The 23,936-nt window shown below is 34.8% G+C and overlaps 1 protein-coding gene across 1 annotated transcript; it reads left to right on the forward strand.

The window, feature by feature from the left end:
- Positions 1-2,305: 2,305 nt before the first annotated feature.
- On the forward strand, positions 2,306-23,911 carry LOC115981815 (sugar transporter ERD6-like 5). The gene is made up of 20 exons (XM_031104179.1): positions 2,306-2,500; positions 4,416-4,478; positions 6,244-6,333; positions 6,438-6,497; positions 7,896-7,961; positions 8,045-8,110; positions 8,187-8,262; positions 8,344-8,408; positions 8,642-8,734; positions 8,817-8,897; positions 8,981-9,065; positions 9,155-9,198; positions 9,270-9,332; positions 9,409-9,468; positions 9,564-9,617; positions 10,125-10,184; positions 10,308-10,422; positions 10,518-10,615; positions 20,325-22,458; positions 23,545-23,911. The coding sequence occupies exons 1-19, from the start codon at positions 2,315-2,317 to the stop codon at positions 20,583-20,585; spliced, it is 1,686 nt and encodes a 561-aa protein (XP_030960039.1). The 5' UTR covers positions 2,306-2,314; the 3' UTR covers positions 20,586-22,458; positions 23,545-23,911.
- The last annotated feature ends 25 nt before the right edge of the window (positions 23,912-23,936 follow it).

The raw sequence follows: 23,936 nt of genomic DNA on the forward strand, positions 1-23,936 counted from the left end.
TTCTTGGCTAATTAATGATTTCATTTTCACTTTCATTACTTTTGATCTGTGATAAATTACCAACACATATATGATTTTGTTGGACTTGAGTCTGACAGGCCACCCAACCATTTTGTTTGTAGAAAATTGGTTCTCAGATCTTCATTTCCGACATGAAAATTGGTTTTTTTTTTTTTCACAACTATGAACTTGTGAAAAAAAAATTTCTTTTTTGTTTTCTCCCTCTATTGGTAGACTTCATTAACCTAGTTCGTGACACTCAAGGAGGATCACGATGATGACAGATTCCATGGGTTGTGTTTAACTAAAATATATAACCAAGAGTGCGTAGGGGTTGGGTTGGGTTAAGGAGCTTTTTCAGTTCAACCCATCATGAGTGGTTGAAAAAAATCTCAATCCAATCCATGTGGGTTGGGTTGGACAGTTTTTAATTTTAATTTTAAAAAAACAAACAAACTAAGCATTAGAACAATAGCAATTAGCACTTAGGAGAGTTTGCTTCTCCTGTAACTCCATTCAATATCTTTTGATTGAATGTAAATTTTAAAAAATCTACTATTGGATTAAATTCTCTTACTGTATACTTCATGTTTGCAAAACTACTAGAAAATCAAAGATCAATAACTATGTCATCAATTAAATGTTTAAATTTCAAGTTTTTATAGTCTAAAATTATGCATAAAAAATAAATTTATAGATCGAATAGTAAATAACATCCAATTGATATGAAATTTGATATATGGGTTAAGAACATAAAGAACATTTAATTCAGCAATTAGATTTTTAAAATATATAATATTGTTAAATTCTTTAGTAGGGATTGTAACCTTAGACTACGACAAAGTTTGTTGTTAAATTTTGTCATTTTACAAAATAATAGCCTACATATTTATTGTAAGATCCAAATAATATATAATATCTTTTTATAATGCCTAATATATAATATCCTAATATATTGTAACATGTTTGATAGATATTCAAAAAAATTCCATTATGTTCCAACTAGTGGTCAATGTTAAGTACAATTAGTATTGTACTAATATGAGTACAACCTTAAAATTTCAATTACTTAAAAGTTTATAAATCTGAATTTTCAATCACTTTTTACAATTCTAAACCACATCAAGCTCACTTGTGCATTAATATTTTGATCTTAGCATATCCCATATTAAAAATATATATATATATATATATATATATATATATAAATATATCAAAGCAAATAAGGAGTATAACATACCATGTTAGAAAGTATGAAGTAGAAAATAAAGAGCAAAGAGAAAACAAAGAAAATTAATATATTTTGGATTTAAAGGCAAATACCCATAATAGAGTCCTTAATGACTTTTTAAAACTTTAGGATATCATATATTCTCTTGTTATTAAATAAGAGATTTAGAGTCTAAATTCCGCCTACATATAAAATCAATTAGTCTTGACTTAATGATAAAGAACAATCATTATATAGCATATATCATATGTTGAAATTTTATCGTATCTAATATTTTATGTATTATATATATTTTATGTATTACAACGAACTTATTGAAGAGTATTAATTAATTAGAGCACTTGACTACATCCTTTGATTTTTATTATAAAAAAGTTATAGCAGACTAAATCCTAGATTAATAATAAATGAATCACAGTTATAATACTTGACAACAACTAAAGTAGCATTTTGATTAAATTATTTAAATTTAAGTTGGATTAGATTCAATGATCCAAAATTAATTAGAGTTATTAACAATGAGCTCTCCAGCTTCTAATCTAGAGGCATATTGTCAAGAGAAGCAGTGAAATTAACTTTATAAAATGATGGGTTAGGGTCCCATTCTCTCATTACCTGTATATTGATCCTTTTTCTTTTTAATATCATTCTTATTGGGTCAAACTTTTACAACTTTGGTAGAGATTTATTAATTTATTTATTTTTTTGGCTCTTAGCGGTGAAGACAAGGGAATCTACCCCAAATACAAACCCCCCCAGAAAAATAGGCCATTTATTGATAAATTCATTGACAACTGTCTATTCATGTAAGTGTTAGATTATAAAACTTTGATGCTGATATTTCTATATCATATATGTCGGAATGCTCTTTACATAAAAAGTCTTTTCATCTCACAAGTCTCTATAGTGGTGCTGAATTGCTCATCACTTTGAAATAAGGTGCTATTTGATACATTTTTTTTCCTTTTCCTCAATCTTTTTTCAACTTCTTCCGGCTGATTCAGTCAGTCTCTCATCAAATTTATCCCATTGAAATATCCCTTACTTTTCATCTCACATAAGAAAGTGATTTTAGTAGAAAGCATGGAAGAAGAAGCAGCAACAACAAGAGGGTCACTACTTCTCAAACAAAAGCTTGATAATAATGATCAATGGAGCAGTAGTGATCATGGTGGTATGCAGCTAAGTGAATCCTTATCAACCACCACACCTATTGTTGTGCTTAGCACATTAGCGGCCGTATGTGGATCATTTACTTTTGGAAGTGCAGTAAGTACTATTACTATCCTTTTTTTGATGAACCTATTACTATCCTTTTTTAGTTAAAGGTTTTGTTGAATTAATAAGTTGAGTGGTAAAATGTATTGCATACATATGGTGATAATGGGGGAAGCATATTGATGGACGATTCGAGTTTGGGTTTGGGGTCTCTTTTCTTTTGGTTTAGTACCTTTAGGTATGTTTGGTTTCTCTATACTAGTTAATTGCAGGAACCAGGAAACGTTCCTTCTTCCTTGGTGGTATGGGATCGCCATCATTGTTGAAGTTTGGGTATATATATATAATTTGATAGTTGGGTAAAATATTTGGACCTTGAACGTCTTCATTAGAAATATCATAATATGTTAATTGAGCTTTTTTAACACGGAGTGCTTGTTTGAAATGCACTTATAAGCCACCTTATTGCTTACTATTTTTCTACTATCTGTAGATCTCATGTGAATTATTTACTTATCTTATTAACTTTTATTTATTTTTTCTACTATTTGCGAGTCTCATGTAAGTCACTTTCTTTTTTTATTTAACTTTTACCTTTTATTTATGATATTTTCAGTAAAAAGTTAAATAAGCTGTTTTTAAACATATACTTAAGCTTGGGTATTGAGTATTTAGATTTTGTTATGTATTTTTTTTTTTTTGGTGTGTCCGGCCCAAATTAATGCTTAGTTTCTATATATTTATGTGGGTTAAGAAATTCTATATATATTTTCCAGGAATAAAAAATTTAAATATTGTTATGGGAAAATTATACTTCCAATTCCAAACACTTGAGGTAAGTTTGGCTTTGATCCCTTCAATTCAAAATTTTGAATTTGATCATTAAATTATAAACCTGACAATTTAATATCTTTATTACTTTTCAAATCAAAATTTATTTTTTGTGTATGTATATGGCCAAATATATAGCATTTTAAATAATAAATAATACATTGTTGTGCCATTAGTGATCTCTCTCTCTCTTTTTCTCTCTCTCTCTCTCTCTCCCCTTATTTGATTAAATTACTAATTTAATCTTCATACATTGAACTTTTTTTTTTTGTTTACTCAAAAAAAAAAAAGTTCAATTTAGACTCTTAACTATTAATTAAGTCAATTTAGAGTTTCAATATTTAAAATCAAGTCAAAATCATCCATAATTCTCATCTCTATTTAACTTTTAAGAGAAGTAATAGTCGTTTTTCAAAAAAGGAGAGAAGTAATAGTGTTTTTTTTTTTTTTTTTTTTTTTTTTTTGAGGAAGAAGAGAAGTAATAGTTAAAAATGATTTAATTTTGTAACTTTTACACTTCCCACAATAACCTTTTATTGTATGCTTCATTCTTGTTAAAAATTAAACAAAGAGAATATTTAAGGATCAAATTGAAATGATTTTGAAAGTTAATGGATTAAATTACTAAAAAAAATAATTAATGGACCAGATTGAGCTTCCCCTAATAATTGGAGGACCAAATTAGTAATTTAACTCTCTCTTTTTCTGTCCTCTCTCTTCTCTCTGTCTCCCTCCTACAATCGAGGCCCACAACACACCCATGCCCACTAATGGCTCTAACGAGATTGGCAAAGTTCCCTAACAAAACGTGGAGCTAACAACAAAGGATCCAAATTATCAGTATTACAAAGGCTTTCTGGGCCTGATTATAAAAAAAGGCTTTCTTGGCCCATTAAAGTTGTAATTTTAGTTTAATGGGTACTATAAAGATGAACCCATTATTTGGTAAAGGAAATTCATTTTCCAATCAATAGTTTTTGGTTTTTGGTGTTAGAATAATGGTTAAACGAATAAATTTATTGTTTCCTAACCACGTTAGTATTTGAAAAAAGTCATAGTTTATCATGGTATTATACTACTATAGAAGTTCTTTCCTACTCAAGCTAATGATTTATCATTTTTGATTGTTTTGTAGGTGGGATATTCTTCACCATCCGAATCTGGAATTGAGGATGACCTTGGCCTTACTTCAGCGGAGGTTAAGTTTAACTAAAGTAGTATTTAAACAGTTTATTACATTATCTAAATAGTATTTAAATAGACAATGCCTTTAGTCTTTATACACATTTATCTTGTGGTGGTTCAATGTTTGGATTTCACACTGATAGATTCACTTAGCCAAAAAAAAACAGTTTTTGAGTGATTGTTTATATATATATATATATATATATATAAGAAATTGTTAGAAAATTTTGTACATATTAAAGATATCAATGCTCAATTTCTTGTCAAGACTCAAGATCCGTCCAATTCCATTTGGTGTGTAATCAAGAGAAATAGAGCTTCTTTCAATTCCAAAGAACTTGGCCTTGATATCTTTAACCATAAATATGTAGTTATCAAAGTTTTTTCTTGTTGTTGATGTAGGCAGGTTGTTATTCTAAATCACACAATCTCTCTCTCTCTCTCTCTCTCTCTCTCTCTCTCTCCATTTATTTTATTTATTTTTCTCGATTTTCACATGGTATCATGGCTATGTTGTATCTTTTTTAACATAGTATTAGAAAAATACGAGTTGGGGTTCAAAAAAGCATCATGATAGATGTTGTCAACCACTTGGAGATTGATATCTTAAGAGGGTAATGAGCCTTGGAGGATCGATCAAAAAGGCCTGAGATTAGTTTTTTTTTTTTTTTTTTTTGAGAGAAAGGTAAGAATAGATGAGTCATTAGTTAGTAATTCTAATAAAAAAATTAAATTAAAATCTTCATTTTGGTTTTTTTTTTGGGGGGGGGGAGGTGGGTGTGGAAGATGAACAAACCATAGTGTCTTAATAGCCGCAATCAACCTGAATAGTGTAGGGTGTGTCGTATGAGTCATGAGCATGAACTCTTTTATGGGTTGGGCTTAATTTGCCAGTAGCTAGCCCAAGCTAAAACTTGGGTATGCTCTTCAAGTATGTTTAAGACCTACACCCATTACAACTGTATGGTTTTTCTTGTCAAGAAACTTGTAACTCAATTGAAAGTTTATCCTATTTCTAATAGAAAAGTTTAGCTTTTAAATCCTCATTTCCCCAACTATCGAATTATCAAAAAGAAAAAAAAATGTAAAGTGAAGTTTTTTCCAAGCTAAGAAATCTTTTGAGGCTAAGGGTTTCAAACCCAAGATTATGAGGCCTTAAAAGCTGATTAGGTCAACACCATGAAGTTATGAGATACTTTTTTAAAAAGTGTTGTTTTTAAAGCAAAATTATGTTTTTGCACTACAACTTTTCACATCAATAACACTTCTCATGAATTTTCATCAATTGTGTTTTTTTTAAAACCATGCTTTCAGAACTATTAGTTGACTCAAAAGGACACTTGGTGACCATTTCATACAACTTTAAAAAAAAAAAAAAATTTTATTTAAAACTTTTGAAGATGGATTGTTTGAAAAAGTTGTGGTATGAAAATAATGAGGCTGTTTTAAATTTTTAATAGAAAAAAGAAGAAGAAGAAGAAGAAGTGAGGTTAAAAAACTATATTTACTATTTCAAAATGGGATGTCAAATGAGTACTAAATCCACTGAAGTTATAAGGAAATCTATAAGGAGGTAATTTATAGTTTATCTTTATTTTTTAATACAAGATTGTATCGATTTGCATAATTGTAAGGCAAGTCATGTGTTGATTAGTACAAAGGATTTTTTCATTAATAAAAGTGGTTTAGGTGCACAATTTTGTTATTTGTTTTTCTGCCTGATTCATTCCTTGATTTAGATTCATTTTTCCTCATTTCTGTTTTCACATATGGTGCAGTATTCAATTTTTGGTTCAATATTGACAATTGGAGCAATGTTAGGTGCAGTATTTAGTGGGAAAATTGCGGATTTCATTGGTAGGAAAGGTGTAAGTTATTTCATACACTAAATAATTCTGAAACCTCTAAATTTTCAGTTTCACAATCTACCAACATTTTCAACTAATTAATATTAGTTTATCTTGTAAAACAGGCAATGGGAGTTTCAGAAACATTCTGCATCCTCGGGTGGCTTGCAATAGTATTTGCAAAGGTGTAATCTGCTTTTCTTTTTTCCATTTTAACACTTCTTTTAGGACCTATTCCTCTATTTAAATTTTATTTTTGTTAGAAACGCCTGTCCAAATTTATTGTGTTAGTATTACAATTTTTGTATTACATGCCTAAATTAACCAAATTTATTCTATGATTAATTTAGGGTTCATATATCTAGGAGAAAAAGCCTTTTTTCTCTTTATTTTTGGGGCAGTTCACAATTAAAAACTGAACAATTTTTCCCATTTAAGTGTTGAAAACGAGAAAATACCCCCAATTATTAAATTATCTATTAAATCCTAATAGAATATTTTGATTCTTGAAATATTCCATTGTTCCCTACCAATGTCTTTTGACTCTTATGAGTACGCTATTATCTTTCAAATCCCATGATGCTTTCCTTTGTTGGTGTCTTCTGACTAGCCGTGCTCCTCTCCTCAGGCTATTTGTGTCGACGTCCTCTAACCACTATTTGTCACTGACTGTCATACCATTGTCATTTTTCTTGCATATGCCATCTTCTGGTGATTGTTCCTCTACCATTTTCCTTTGTCCACCAATGCAGTTTTTCTCCAACATCCCGTCATTACTAACATTAACTACCTCACATGTTCCATTGTACATCGTGCCTGGTTCATTCAATGTCCAATATGGTCCTATATGGTCACACTTTCCTTCATGATCCCACATTTCAAATTCAAGATATCTTCAAGCTTTCACATTGAGTTTAAAGGAAGTTGCTAGAGATATCTGTCCAGATTATTGTACTTACTACTTATATTATGATGCTTATATTGCAAGCCTAACTTGTACTATACTCTAGGTCATTTTATGTTTAGCCTAGGGTTAATCTCAATGGGCTCATTATAATATATAGTTTAATATAGTAAAGGCGTAGAATCTCAAGGCTTTTTGCTGTGGATATCAGCCACCAAGTTAAAGGATGTTAATTTTTGTACTCTCTCTCTCTTTCTCTCATAATCCCAACATCAATTCTAACACCTTTTCTTTTCACTTATGTTTGATTATTTGCAGCCTACATTCTTTCCCCAATTTTGAAGAATAGCTTTGGGTTTAACATTAGAAGAAGTCATATTTAATTCATTGTGTTTGTTTGAATTTCAAGCTCAAATTCTAGATATACTTCAAAACATGTCACCAAGTAGGATATTTGCAATACTTGTTGTTCCTTTGGGTATAATTTCACAGTTTACAGGCTATCTGATTGTAATGATTATATAAGGATCAAATAATAAAAAGACATAATTAAAGATAAAAAGTGAAGGCTGGGTCAGGAACCATGGTGGATAATTAATTGTTTAGGTGGAATCAAACAAAAGGGAATGATATTAAAAAGTAGAAAAAAGGTCATAACATAAAATTTGTGATTTAACAGGATGCTTGGTGGCTTGACCTTGGAAGATTTTTGGTGGGATGTGGAATTGGGATTCTTTCTTATGTGGTAATTATGATTACAAAGTTTGAACATCAAATTTGATCATTTATCCAAGTGATGAAGAATGATTTTTAAAAATTCTTTTACAGGTTCCTGTTTATATTGCTGAAATTACACCTAAGAATGTTAGGGGATCATTTACATCACTTAGTCAGGTAGATGGTCTGATCATTGATTTGAATTAGAAGTTAGCTTCATCGTTTATGTGCCTGTGTATTATCCACTTTTCAGTTGATGATAGGTTGTGGCAAGGCTCTCACATTTCTTATTGGTTCTCTTGTCAATTGGCGCACCTTGGCTCTAATAGGTTGGTCTTGTATAGTTGTTAATCAATCAAAACAAAGCTCCATGAACTTGGCTTGTATGTGACATCATTTTCATTTTTCAGGAATCATTCCGTGTCTAGCACATCTGCTTGGCCTATTTTTCATTCCTGAGTCTCCTAGATGGTTGGTGAGTCCAGTTCAATGTATTCTTGATTTCTTTTTCAGGTTGGCTTTTACATGGTGCATTAACCAAGAAGGGAGCAAATTTTGCTTATTCTTCTTTTTCCTGGTACTTGTCAAAGCTGAAAACAAGTGAAAACCAAATTTAACAATGTAATTCTAGTTTAGGAATTAATGAAGCAATAGAGTTTCATCACTATGCATATTCATATGATGAGTAATGAGTCTCATTACATGCAGGCCAAATGCGGACGTTTAGAAGAGTTTGAAGTTAGGCTGCAATTCCTTAGGGGAGAAAATGCTGATATTTCTCAAGAAGCAGCTGATATCATTGTAATTTTTTTTTGTTCAAACTTCATGAAGGAGCAGCTAACATTGAAAACAAGTAATGCAATTGGCTTTCCTCGTCTTTCAGGAATATACCGAAAACTTTCGATGGATATCTGAAGATGGAGTTCTGCACCTATTCCAGGGAAAATATGCTTGTTCAATCATAGTAAGCACTATCAATTATTCTTACGTGTTGCCTATTTCCTTCAATATCTTTTGTGGTGTCAAGAAAATTTGAAACTGTTTTAGGTTGCAGTTGGGCTGATGGCATTTCAAGAATTTGGAGGACTTAATGGGTTTGCATTTTATACAAGTTCTATATTTGAGTCAGCAGGTAAATAATGTGACTATTGTAATTTCTTATGGTTAGTTGAAAGAAACAAATCATAGAGAAATGAAGACATAATAGTTGTTGTGTGACAGGTTTTTCAAGTAAGATTGGGACTATATTAGCAGCAGTTGTTCAGGTTTGTAATTCTTTTTATATATGGTTTATAACTTTCTTCTTTTCTGAAATTCAGCAATCATTCCTCTGCAGATTCTAATGACAACTTTAGGAGTACTCTTGATAGATAAGTGTGGAAGACGACCACTTCTAATGGTCAGAGCTGTGCAAAATTCAATATATGTTTGTAGTTAATTGACAATCCAATACTGAATTCTGCCAATGCCTGCAGATATCTGCGACTGGAGCTTGCTTAGGTTGTGTCCTCACTGGATTCTCATTCTTCTTGCAGGTTAAATATTAAGCAGACTTTATAAATATCTATAATGTGTTTAATTATTTTTAAATTATTACTTCATCCTAAAAAGTTGAAAATTTCATAAGCAGGATCTGCAAAGAGGGAAGGAGCTCATTCCCATTTTGGTGCTTATTGGTGTGTTGGTAATGCAAACTAACTATAAGGAATTTTTTTTTTCATTTTTTTAAATTTAAATACCAGAAGAAAGGTTTTACTTTCCTCCTATTTTGTTTTTCAAAAAAAAAAGAATAAAAAAGAAAAATCTAAGATGGGAATTTCTGCAGTAGTTTTTTCTACTACATTAAGCAAGTTGTAAGCAATTTCAAATAAATCAAAGTAATTAAAGCCAAAGTCCTAGCAAGTTGACCTTATTGCTCCCAAAACAAAGAGTCACTGGTCAGGCCTTGGCAGCAATGCTTGCCTATATCTTAAAACGTCAACTGCTGTGCAATACACATCTGATTAACAACCAAGATCCATTTTTGTTTGCTTTATCTCTCCCATGCCTTAAACATACAACATTTGCTAGGGAACACAAAGTTTTGGCTCGAGTAAGTCACAATGGGAACTTGAGTTATTGAGCAATTGAGCATAAAGTTTTCATGTGTTACTTGTCCAGTTGTGTATTGATCATATAATTATGCAATTAGGTATACTTGGGCTCTTTTGAGCTAGGCATGGGAGGAATACCATGGATTATTATGTCTGAGGTATGACCACTTTTGTTAAGCTTCATTTTTCTGCTCCATAACTATTACAAATTTAAGCAAGAGTGTGACATTACAACAAGACATTAGCTTGAAATTAATTAATGTTTTTGTTCCCCCCCCCAGATATTTCCAATAAATATAAAGGGTTTAGCTGGGAGCCTTGTCACATTGGTCAGCTGGACTGGTTCTTGGGTTGTTTCTTACACTTTCAACTATTTATTTGAGTGGAGCTCAGCAGGTGATGCCTCTTATAATCAAACTTCATCTAGATTATATTGTATACACTAATTTTTTAAAATGAATTTAATGATGGTTTTGGGCAAATCATTTCAGGGACATTCTTCATATTTGCAGTTATATGTGGTGTGGGAATTTTATTTATCGGTAAAATAGTTCCAGAGACTAAGGGGCGTACACTAGAAGAAATACAAGCATCATTTACTCATATCCAGCAATAATTTTTTTTTTTTTTTGGTGTTATATGTCATCAATCATCAATGTATATCACAATTTGATAAGTTTGAAAATGCAATCACATAAGGACAATAGCCTTTTAGGACAACTACCACTTCTTGTCATTTTCAAGGTTTGAATATATAAATATACAAGAAACTTAGAGGCTTAGAGCAATGGCCCAACTGCTCTTATATTCTAATAGCCCCCTCAAACTTATGTTGAGAGAATGGAGACCAGCTTGAGTTTGGAAGCCAATGCACGAAAACATCCCAGTGAAAGAGGTATGGAGAATGGTGTCATAAGAAAAGCACAAATGCAAGAATGAGTTCACAACGCAAAAATTAGCTTGAAAGAACGTAGTAAAAAAGCCAACTTTAGAGGTCAAGGTCATCCCTCGTTAATGGTCAAACCACTGTTAACTAGGTTTGACCTTTTTCTAATTTATTATTAATTTTCCAAACCTTAAAAACATGTTTCAATTTGGGTGCATTATGAATTGGTATGTGTCCATAATGCGAAGCATAATATAAGGTGAAAATTTTAAATTGTTTGGTTCCATAGATTTATTAATGAAAACCAAAACATTTATCATCATTGCGCTATTAGATGCTTCGCTCATGGAAATTACCTTGCTCAAGCTTCACTCAACTAGACCATTACGCGAAACTTAAAATGCCTCAAACAGAAAGATTGATCGAACTTTGTGTGATATTTGCTCGAGTAATCATAAAAATCGAACTTCACTCAATCGGTGAGACACTTGCTCATGGCCAAGCCTATGAACTTTGCATAAAGGCTTGGTCATAAGTTAGGTTGTCACACTTGAATTCAGCATGTTTTCTGCCCATATCTGCATATAACCTAATGATATCAGGCACATACCGTTTGTGGCTTATTCTAATAGTAGGTTATTTTATGTTACAAAATAACAGTATGTTATGCGAAATATAAATAGAAAAGATATTTACACATGGAACACAAAGATTTACGTGGTTCAGCTTTAACTCTATATCCACGGATAGTGTCTAACAGAAAATTTCACTAAGGAAATAGGAGATTACAAAATAGCACAAATGCTTGGGACAAGAGAATCTTTAACTTCTCTACACTGATGCCACGGCTTAAACTCTATAAAAACCAATTAAACAAAGCCACACATATACATACACAGTGACACAGCAAAAAGGAACCCTTGGTTAATTCCTGACCAGTTTGGCGAGTGCCAAGGAGGGACCCTCCTAGGCTAATTCTTCAATGTCGCTCTTGTCACTTTCCCTCTTACCACTGCTATTGGCTTCAAGTTTCTTGGATCCCCTCCTTCTAATATATAAAAGTGCCCCAACAAGTCAAGAAGAAAATTTTGTATTATTCAAACCTGATGAAAAAACTTAAAAAAAAAAAAAGTGATATGGAATGAATTTAATTTTTGAGTTTGTGGTGATTGGGATGTGAGTGCCAAAAGGGTAATGTGAACAAGCACAATACTTGAACTTTCTTTTTTTCCCTCTCTCAATGCTAGTATATGTACAAAAACGGGTAGAAGTCTAAAAAGAAGAACTCCAATTTATACATATGATAAATTTAAATTTTTTATCATGCCAATTTAAATCCGATAATCAAACCCACACTTTCATTTCATTGGATTCCCCTGCCCAAAAAATAAAATAGAACATCAAGACTTGTAAATTGTAATAGCAAGAAGAAAGATGATGACTTACAGGTAAAGAAGTCGAAACATTCCTCGAACTAAATTCTTTAGAATCAGCCATACATCCTACAAGTCTTTGGATGGGGTTTCCTCACTAGAGTAGCCTACTCCACTTGGTCCAGCCCCGCCATCCTCATACGACTTTGCTTATTTCTGCTACCTTCTATGGTTGAATCATAAAGATCATGGCGGAGATCACCCAGATCCTCATGGTGTCCTGTTCTTCAAATTCTTGGTAACTATCCCTCTTCCCTCAGTGAATGGATTCAAGTGTCTTGGAATTTGATACTATCCTTGCACTATATAAAAGTTCACCAACAAGACATCAAGAAAAATTTGTATTACTCCAACCAGATTTAAAAAAAAAAAAACTAAAAAAGAAAAATAATATAGTATGATTTTAATTTTTGAGTTTTGGTTGATTTTGAAGTGAGTGTCAACAGGTAATTCTAAAGTACAACTAGCACAATACTTTGAAGTAAACAATTAAAAAAAGAAAAAGAAAAAAAGATAGCATATGTCCTTGAAAAAAAAAATTGATGATGACTTGTAAAGTATAAGAAAAAAGATGATCACTTACTGGCAACAAAGTTGAAAATTTCCCTTTGACTAAAATCCTCAGAATCAGTCATAAATTCCCCGACTTTATAAATTCACTTTGGCTGTGGTTCATCATCAGAGTAGCCTTCTCCACCAGGTCCAACCCCATCATCCTCATCATACCTTCGCTTATTTCTGCTACCTTCTGAGGCTGAATCGTCAGGATCATGATCCTTAGAGAGCATGCTGCTGTAGATGCCTTGGTATATTTCTGAGCTATGCAACTTCGTGTTCTTCTGGTTGATATTGTTGTAATTTAAGCTTGCAGGTATTTCTGCATTTACAAACAAGGTTGCTCTTATTGAAACGCCACTTTTGATCCTTGGAATTGGGATGACTGTGTGCCCATTGACATTCAACGAGTTACTTCCATGCCGTGATTTTTCTTATGTAAAAGAATTTGCTGTTTTTGGAAGTTTCTAGAAGAGAAGACCTAGAGAGACATTCCCTTCCACCACTACAAGATTCCACATAACCTGTTGCTAAAGATTTGTCAACATTATAGTAAAGGACTAGCTAGAAAGCTTGTTGTTATGCTAACTTATTAACTTCCTACTACTACCTATGTACATATATACATACTTTTAACATACTGAATTTTATTGTATATTCAGGTTGGGGAATATGACTACAAGTGAGACCAGAGTGATCTGTGTGCTGCAGCGGTAGTTCAGGTTTTGGATGTTGGTTGTGTGGTGGCAACCTTCTCTACTTACCTCCTTCCCTTGGATATACTATAAGAAAACTGAGTTGTGATTGAAATGAGAATCGTATATATTGATTGAATCAATCTATACATATATATACACCAAAAGACCTAAAACATAGTTGTAACTAACTTAACAAACCTATACACGTGTGAACATGTTGAATATGTGATTGAGAAAGAAGGCATGAAGACAAAGAAAGAAGAACGACACAATTGCTGCAGTGATGATCTAAACGACAGAGTGCATTTGACTGAGAAGAAAGGTAAGAAAGTAACTGCTCACATTGGCTCTGAGTGATAGGACACTGAGGTGCATTGAATTGAGATTGGACTGCCCTGAATTGAGGCTGTGGCATGGTCAATTGTGGTGCATAATGCATCTGATCAGGTTGGTTATGAAAATTTGACATAGACTGAGAAACAACATTCCCAAAACCACCATTGTTGCAAAAGAGATTTCCAAATGATCCATTGCCACTGCTGGAAACCTGATTAGCCACTGCCTTCCCTTTGTGCTTATATCCTGGTGGATACCCGTGCAATTTGTAGCACTTGTCTGCTACATGACCAACAAATCCACAATGAGTGCACACAGGCCTTTCCTTCTTGGCATTGCCATTCTTTCCCCCTTGATTACCCTGAGGTACACCCTGATTCCAGCCTTGATTAACTTGATTCCATCCTTGATGACCTTGATACCCCTTTGAATTAGGGTTATTAGCATATAAAGCTGTTGGTTCAATGACCAAATCAGCTTGACCAACTTGCCTACGCTTTTCTTCTTGTAAAATCAAGGAATATGCTTTGTTCAAAGCAGGTAATGGCTCAGTAATTAAAATATGACTAGTAACAGTGGAGTAACTGTCATTTAGTCCCATAAGGAATCGAAAGACTTGATCCTTTTGCTGAGCACACAATTGATTTCTTTGAGAACCACAAGTGCAAATACAAGTACAGGCAGAAAAGGACTGAAAATGCACAAGTTCATCCCACAAAATCTTGAATTTAGTGAAATAGGAACTCACCGATAAGGAACCTTGTGAAAGTTTCGAAATTTCTTTCTGAATTTCGAAGAATCTTGGAACATTTGGCTGAGAAAACCTATCACGCATGTCAATCCATAATTCCCTTGCAGTGTGAATATACATAACACTGGTAGCTAGATCCTTGCTCAAGGAATTCACCATCCATGAAAGGATTGTAGTGTTTGCTCTGTGCCATGCATTATACAAAGGATGAGAGAGATCAGGTGTAGAAATTGAACCATCAAGAAAGCCAAATTTGTTCCTACCACTGAGAGATAGAAACACAGCCCTCGACCAACTGAGATAATTTTCTGGACCGATCAACGGTTGAGAAACCAGAACAACATCAGATGGTGGAATGAAATAAGGGCTCGAAGGATTGGTATTCATATCATCCATTGAAGGAGCTTGATTGGATGATCTACGATTCTCAGTACCAGAAGCGCTTGGAAGAGTTTCAGAATCTGAAGCAGCGTTAGAGACGGAAGCCATTGATGAACTATTGAAGCTCTGATACCATATTAAAGAAAGCTTCTGGAAACTATTTGAGAGAGAAATCTATTCTGGAATTGATTAAAATGAGAAAAAAAAAAATTGAAATGATTTTACACTGATGCTCTGCTTTTATACACGAGTTAACAGAGCTAAGAGGGAAAACCAATAATCTAACTAACTCTTAACAGACTAACTAACTCTAATAATCCAGCTGTACACTCCTTAATCCTCTCACGTGTTTGTTGTCCCACGTGCCAATCACTTAAGTTAAGTGATGTCGTTTTCCTTTCATCTTTCCTTTCTTCTTTCATTTGGAAATCTCTTTTGCAACAATGGTGGTTTTGGGAATGTTGTTTCTCAGTCTATGTCAAATTTTCATAACCAACCTGATCAGATGCATTATGCACCACAATTGACCATGCCACAGCCTCAATTCAGGGCAGTCCAATCTCAATTCAATGCACCTCAGTGTCCTATCACTCAGAGCCAATGTGAGCAGTTACTTTCTTACCTTTCTTCTCAGTCAAATGGCTCTCAGGCCCCTCATCACCAAGCTGCTTCAGTTCAGTCTCCACTGAATGGTGCTAATGCTGCTACTGGCCCCAGTTCTTCCATGCCTTATCTTGCAAACTTTTCAGGTAATCCCTTCTAGTTGCCTCCAAACTTTTCCCATTCCATTTTTTCTGCACATATAGTTGATAGGCATGCTCATAAAACCAATGAATGGATCATTGATACTGGTGCCTCAGATCATATGGTTCATTCAGTAGCTTGCTTAACCTCCATTACTTCTACCATTAACACTCACGTTTACTTACCTAATGGAGAGAGAGCTTTAGTTACTCACATAGGCACAGTTCATGTCTCAGATCAACTCACTCTCTATGGGGTTCTTTGTGTCCCTTCTTTTACTTTTAATCTCATATCAGTCAGCCAACTCACTAAAACATGTTTTTGTTGCCTTGTATTCTTTGGTTCTTTTTGCTTTATCCAGGACCTGGCCAATTGGAACATGATTGGACTGGGTAAAGCATCAAAGGGCCTTTATCTTCTGCAACAAAGTCCTCCACCTTCATCTGTCCTTGCTGCTTCATCACAGATGCCTATTTCTATTCCTTCTGTTAGTAATAACACTGTCAATAATGCTGATTTGTGGCATTTTCGTTTAGGGCATCCTTCTTATGCAAAATTGTCATTACTAAATAAGTTTGTATCTGGTTTAAATCCTAATAAAGCAGCCTGTTGTGACATTTGCCATTTTGCAAAACAAAAGAGATTATCTTTTCCTAATAGCAATCATGTCTCTAATTGTATCTTTGATCTTGTGCATTGTGACCTTTGGGGACCTTTTTCAGTTCCAACTATTGAAGGTTACAAATACTTTCTTACCATTGTGGATGATCACTCTAGATGTACTTGGGTCTATTTACTTAAATCCAAATCAGAAACACAGGGTCTTGTTGAACATTTTTCCAACATGGTTGAAACACAATTTAGTACAAAAATCAAATGTCTTAGAAGTGATAATGGGACAGAATTCTTTATGAAAGATTTTTTCAAATCAAAGGGTATTTTGCATCAATTAACTTGTGTTGAGACCCCTCAACAAAATGCAATTGTTGAGAGGAAACATCAACACATTTTAAATGTTGCAAGGGCCTTGAGGTTTCATTCTTCCTTGCCTTTAAAAATGTGGGGTGACTGCATCCTCACTGCAGTCTATCTCATCAACAGATTACCCTCCAAACACTTACAAAACAAAACTCCTTTTGAAATGCTCTTTCACACATCTCCTTCATATGTCCATATGAGAACCTTTGGTTGTCTATGCTTTACTTCCACACTTTGTCAAAACCGACACAAATTTGCCTCAAGAGCAAGAAAATGTATTTTTTTAGGATATCCCAATGGTATTAAAGGGTACAAGGTCATGGATTTGGCAACAAATTCCATTTTTGTCTCTAGAGATGTGATTTTCTATGAACACATCTTTCCTTTTGCATCTGGATCTTCTTCTTCAATTGAGAACCTTAATGATTCTTCCTCTGTTGATTCAGCTTTTTTTGTTTTGCCTCTTTCTGTTCCCGATTCTTGTGTTTCAGATTCCACCTTCTTAAATGAAAGTCCAGCTACACTCACTGATTCTGCAGATAATGTTTCTGCAGATCAGATTTCAATTTCTCCATTACCTTCCCCAATTCCACATGTCACTCCACTTGTTTTTGATTCTGAGCATGATCTTGTTTCTATACCTGTTTCTAGGCCTCTCAGGAAATCCATTAGATCACATAACCCTCCATCTTACCTAAAGGATTATTCTTGCAAATCTGTCACCTCCAGCCCACTTTCACCTTCACCTGGCCTCCCTTATGACATATTTGCTTGTCTCACCTATTCCAACCTTAATAAACATTACAAGAAGTTTGTCATGGCCATTGATTCCACCTCCCCTGACCCTTCTTCCTTCCAAGAGGCTGTTCAATCCCCTGATTGGAGAGCTGCTATGGATAAGGAGATTGCAGCCCTTGAACTTACCAACACTTGGTCCTTAACTTCCCTTCCTCCTGGCAAGATTCCTATTGGCTGTAAATGGGTCTTTAGGACTAAGTATAAATCTGATGGTTCTATTGAAAGACATAAAGCTCGTTTGGTTGCCAAAGGATATACACAAAGGGAGGGTCTTGACTACACTGATACCTTCTCCCCTGTAGCCAAATCTGTTTCTGTCAGGATGGTATTGTCTTTGGCTGCTGTGAATGGTTGGGCTCTTCACCAAATGGATGTAAACAATGCTTTTCTTCATGGTGACTTGGATGAAGAAGTTTACATGAGCCTTCCACCTGGTTTTCACAGCAAGGGGGAGTGTCTTTCTGGTTCTAATTCTGGTCCTTTGGTTTGCAAACTCAACAAAAGTCTGTATGGCTTAAAGCAGGCCTCTAGGCAATGGTTTGCTAAGTTCTCTTCCACCTTGTTGAATTTTGGTTTTATCCAATCCAAGGCAGATTACTCTCTCTTCACATACACTAAAGGAACTTCTTTCACTGCTTTACTAGTATATGTAGATGACATTTTGCTCACAGGAAATGATCCTAGCTGCATTGCTGACTTGAAGCAGTTACTTGATAATAAGTTTGGCTTAAAAGACTTAGGCTTATTGAAGTATTTTTTGGGTTTAGAAGTTGCTAGAAGTGAAAAGGGTATAAGTTTGAACCAGAGGAAGTATTGTTTGGAAATTCTGCATGATACAGGCTTCTTGGGGTCTAAACCACTTAGGACTCCAATGGAACAAAATTTACATCTTTCAAAAGATGCAGGCAAGCTGATTCCAGATGCAAGTCAGTACAGAAAACTAATAGGAAGACTGCTCTATCTCACCTTAACCAGACCTGACATCACTTATGCAGTGCATAGGTTGAGTCAATTTCTAGCTGAACCAAGAGAGCCTCATATGCTGGCAGTCAATAGGGTGTTGCAGTACTTGAAAGGCACTCCAGGCAGAGGTTTGTTTTTCTCCAGCAACTCCACAATGCAAGTAAAGGCTTTCTGTGATGCTGATTGGGCTGGCTGCCCTGACACCAGAAGATCAATCACAGGTTACAGTGTGTTTTTGGGAGATTCTTTAATCTCATGGAGGTCCAAGAAGCAGAGTACAGTCTCTAGGTCTTCAGCAGAGGCAGAGTACAGGTCAATGGCTACAACAACCTGTGAAATTGTGTGGGTTCTTCAATTACTAAGAGACTTAAAAGTTGATCATCCATGCAGTGCTCAGCTTTTCTGTGATAACCAAGCTGCATTGCATATAGCAGCAAATCCTGTCTTCCACGAGCGAACAAAACACATAGAGGTTGACTGTCACTTGGTCAGGGACAAGATAACAGAAGGTGTAATTAAAACTTTTCATGTCTCAAGTCAATTTCAAACAGCAGATATCTTCACCAAAGCTTTAGGATTTCCAGCTTTTAGCAAGTTGATCAACTGTCTGGGATTGTTTGATATTTACTCCCCAAATCTGAAGACTTCAACTAGCCAAGTCAATGATTCTGCAAATCATGACTTGAGGGGGAGTGTTGAATATGTGATTGAGAAAGAAGGCATGAAGACAAAGAAAGAAGAACGACACAATTGCTGCAGTGATGATCTAAACGACAGAGTGCACAAGAAAAAGAAGAAAGGAAAGATGAAAGGAAAACGACATCACTTAACTTAAGTGATTGGCACGTGGGACAGCAAACACGTGAGAGGATTAAGGAGTGTACAGCTGGATTATTAGAGTTAGTTAGTCTGTTAAGAGTTAGTTAGATTATTGGTTTTCCCTCTTAGCTCTGTTAACTCGTGTATAAAAGCAGAGCATCAGTGTAAAATCATTTCAATTTTTTTTTTTCTCATTTTAATCAATTCCAGAATATATACTATTGAATTGATGATTTCATTCATGATTCATACGGTCTTTCTCAACTTACTTTTCATCATGAACATAATATAATTTTTTTTAATGAGTTACGGCTCTGTGGCTCTAAATATGTGTCTGTGTCATTGTTTTTGTAATTTTGTGTGGGCATTTGGCTGCTTAACAACACTGTTTCTTTAAGCTTGTTAAAATTTTATTTTATCATGTTATGAGATTTTTGTTGTGATATTGTCTTGTTAAACATTTAGATAATATTATTTAGTTTTTGCTAAAAATTAGTTTGATTTGATAGGATAAATTTATTTATAATTTCAAGTATATTTTTATTATTGAAACATGTCATTTTATTTGAAAAAATGGTAATAGTTTTAGGGAAAATTAACAAGAAATAAAGTTTTACGGTGTAGGGCGGGGCTTCGCGGGTCTTCGCGGGGCCTTAAGGGGCGGGGATGGGGTAAGAAATTTTTCCCGTTATGCGGGGCGGGGCGGGGTGGAGATGGGGCAAGAAAAATCCATGCGGGACGGAGGCGAAGATCTCATTCTTCGGCTCCGCCCCGCCCCATTGCCATCCCTACACAGAAACCCTCACAAAACCCCAACTCAAAGCCTTAGTTCTCACTCAATACCCACACGGCACATTCTCCAGTCTTGTCTCAAATGTCCTGCCTTGCCCAATGTCCTCCTCACCGCCTGCCAAAACCTCACTTCCTCACAACCCAACAATGCCCTCAACTCACAGTCTCTTCTCAACTCAGACTCCAGGCGGTTTGATATCGAAGAAATGGGCCGCCAGGTCTGCGAGAATCGGTTCGATATTGAAGCTTGTTGTGTCACGATGATGCCCTCAAGAAAGAAAGGTGAGTCCTTGGTCTTGTCCAACTTGAAATTAAAGGTTTTGATTGAAGCTATTAGGATGGTGTTGGAAATTCTGTATGATGAACGCTTTGTAACCTTTTTCTTATGGTGGGCGTGTCTGTATGGGACGCCACACCGCCATTAGGTACCTTAAGAACTCGGTAGAGAATCCTAGTTGGTGGTTTAGTGTCACATTTGATAGAGAAAGGTTTGATGATAGGCATGTAAATAAGTTGTGTTTGTTTTTTGAAGAGAAAATAAAAGATGATTCTTTGATTGGTTTAATAAAGAGGCTGTCTGAGTGTGAGGTGGTGGGAATTGAATTGGGTGGTTGTTACTTTAGGAAGGGGTTTTCCCCAAGAAAGCGGGTTGTGTTCAATTTTGATTAATATTTACTTTAATGGGTTTGATAAAGAAATTCCAGATATGCGTCTTCAGAAAAATCCGGAGAATCCAAAGTTTAAATCGGAACAGCTTGTTTGGATGTCTGGCCTGTTTTATAAGCCAGTGAAGTTGTATGTGGTCAGGTATTTGGATGAAATATTAGTGATAACATCGGGATCGAAAATGTTGACCATGGACTTTAAGAATTGGGTTTTGAAATATTTAGAAGGTAGGTTGGATTTGAGGGTTGATAAAATGAAGACGGCAATTCATAGTGTGATATCTGAGAATAATTTAATTTTCTAGGTATGGAACTACAGGCAGTTCCACCTTCAGTTTTGCATCCTCCCATGACGGAGAAAGCAATTAGGGCATGCATGGAAGAAGTACCTTAGGCAGGAGGAAGTTAGAGCTTTAGAATTTAAAAATGCTAGAGAGAGGAATAGGAAGATACTGGGGATGAAGATATTGCAGCATGTTTTTAAGAAGTTGAAGCAAAGTGATGGGTTTAAATTTGACTTTCAAATTGAAAAATGAGAAATCTTCAGAACTTGGACTGATGAAGTGGTCCAAGATTTCTTGGGTTCCTTGGAAGAGCGTTGGGAATGGCATCGGATGCTTACAGCAGGCGATTTCTCTCTTTAAGGCACATTAGAGATCAATTACCCCAAGAGCTGGTTAATGCTTATGATAAGTTTCAAGAGCAAGTTGACAAGTATTTGAGTCCGGTCCAAGCTAGAAAAGCATTAGAGAAAGAAGAAAAGAGAGTGGAGGAGGAAGAGGAATGGAAATATGCTAAGTGCATGGTTGAGGATATGATGAGGCTGTGTATGAAAGTTGATGCACCAATAGAACTTGTTAGGAAGGCAGTTAAGATGGCTGGTTTTACAAATAACATGGGTTGCCCTAGGCCGATCAAGTTACTCATTGCTCTTGAAGATACTGATATTATCAAGTGGTATGCAGGTGTAGGGAGAAGGTGGCTTGATTTCTTCTGCTGCTGTCACAACTTCAAGATGGTTAAAACTGTAGAAACTTATCACTTGAGGTTCTCTTGCATTTTGACACTAGCAGAGAAGCATGAATCACCAAACGTGAAGCCATTAAGCATTACACTAAAGATTTGAAGGTCTCTGATTTTAATGGAAATGAAGAAGTGTACTTCCCCACAGAAAGAGAGGTTAAAATGATGGGAGATCAAAATCTTTCAGATCCAAGGCCTGTTGATGGGGCTTTATCTTTGGCTTTGATCAGGTTGGCTTCTGATGAGCCTTCATGTTCCTGTATCAGTTATTTCTGTGACAGAATGGATACTTTTTATTATCGGGTACGGTTACTGCAGAACCATTTGACTGTGAACCCATCTGTTGAGGACAAGTGGGTCCCAGGGATGGGTGTAATTCATGAAAGTCTCAATCGGAAATGCCTCCCTCTCTGTTCTCATCACCTAAATGATTTATATATGGGGAATATCACCCTGCAAGACATTGACTGCACTGCATTTGTGGATGTGGACTGAATGTTGCATGTTCTGCTGCAGTTTTCTACATAATTGGTATTGGTTCTGGTAGCTGCTATTGATCTGAATCTTGTTCAAGAAATTCTTCTGTATTTCTTTTCTGAAATGAGGCCAGGTAGGTGATGTGTAAATTGTTTGCATTTTTATTGATTTTTTTTTTTTAGCTACTAATGTCATGGTCATTTGTGGTGATGAATCCTGTGTGAAGTTTATTATAAACCATTATAGAGAAACATATTCAAGTAGTCATTATCCAATACTTCTCCCGGATTTTGGATGGTTATTTTGTAACTTCTCCAGGTTTTTGTGAAAGGCATCCTCTGTTTTCCCAACCCTGAGCACTTGATTTATCTCATTGCTCGGTCTATTATGATGGAACAGGATTACAAAACCATTTTGTCCCTGAAAATTCTGTCCTTGTGCCTTACTTAAGTATCCTTTCAATATGATAATCATGTCTTTCCTTAAACTGTTTTTGCGGTGCCTGCTTACCTTCTTCTATGTATATGTAAGTATCTCATGTTGACATGCTCAATTTATTCTACAGCATTGTGACTGTCATACTCACCACACCAGCTGTTTGATCCTTAATTTGTTGTTTGATTCATACAAACCCTTAGGTCTTTGCAATGGATAAACTATATTAATCATTTCACTCTTTTTGTTTTTTTATTTGTAAGTCACACACAGACTAAAAGATTTTCTTTGGCATGTCTGGTGAAAAATTTTGTGGCTACTGTAACCAAGGGGACCATTTGTTCTTTTCCCTGAGCTTCTTTTGTTTTAATGGGAAATGGGACTGGTAAAACCTTTGAGCATTGAAGCTTCTTTCCCATGAGTTTCCAATTTTTGGTTGAGCCATTAGAAAGTGTTTCTGGAGATTTATATCTATGACATTTTAAAAAAAATCTTTGTTAATTAAATTTTGTTACATTTTGAGTGAATAGTCCTAAATGCAGTTTAGTGCTGACGTTTAGTTTATTTTTTGTTTCTTCATTGAAACTTTACTAAATGCCTCTGAAGTTACACCTTTGCAGTTTTAAGGATTTTTTGTCCATATTTGATGTTGGGATTTTTTTTAGTTTGTGGTTGGGGTTCAGTTTTCTGAAGTGTTTAATGTCTCTTACCTTTGATATTTCTGATTTTATTTAAAATAATGCTAGAAAACCTGTTCTTCCAACTCTTTTCTTGCTTGTGGTAGGTACATGTGAAGAGCTGTTCTCAAGTGTACTGTAGGGTTTAAAAAAGAGCCAAGCTGCTTGCAAGCAGCTTGATCAAAGTTTGCTTGGCTTGTTTGTTAAGCAAGATGACCTGTGCTTGAACTATGTTCTGACTTTTGGGCTTAGACACCATTATGCTCAGCTGGTGTGCTGGCTTGATAGAGGTTCTCCATCATAGATCTGAGGGAATATTCTTCTTCTCAAACTGATCTGATGCTTTCATTTTAGGAATCAAGCATAGACAGCACAGTCTTCTAAACTTTTCTGTTTTTATTTTTTATTTTATTATTTTCATTATTTTGTCATCTCTCTGTAAGCTTTTCATGTATAAGATGAATTTTTCTCTCACTGGTTCTCCTTTTGCAAACAAATG

Source organism: Quercus lobata, chromosome 3 (genome assembly GCF_001633185.2).
Source record: "Quercus lobata isolate SW786 chromosome 3, ValleyOak3.0 Primary Assembly, whole genome shotgun sequence".
NCBI classification, from domain to species: Eukaryota; Viridiplantae; Streptophyta; class Magnoliopsida; order Fagales; family Fagaceae; genus Quercus; species Quercus lobata.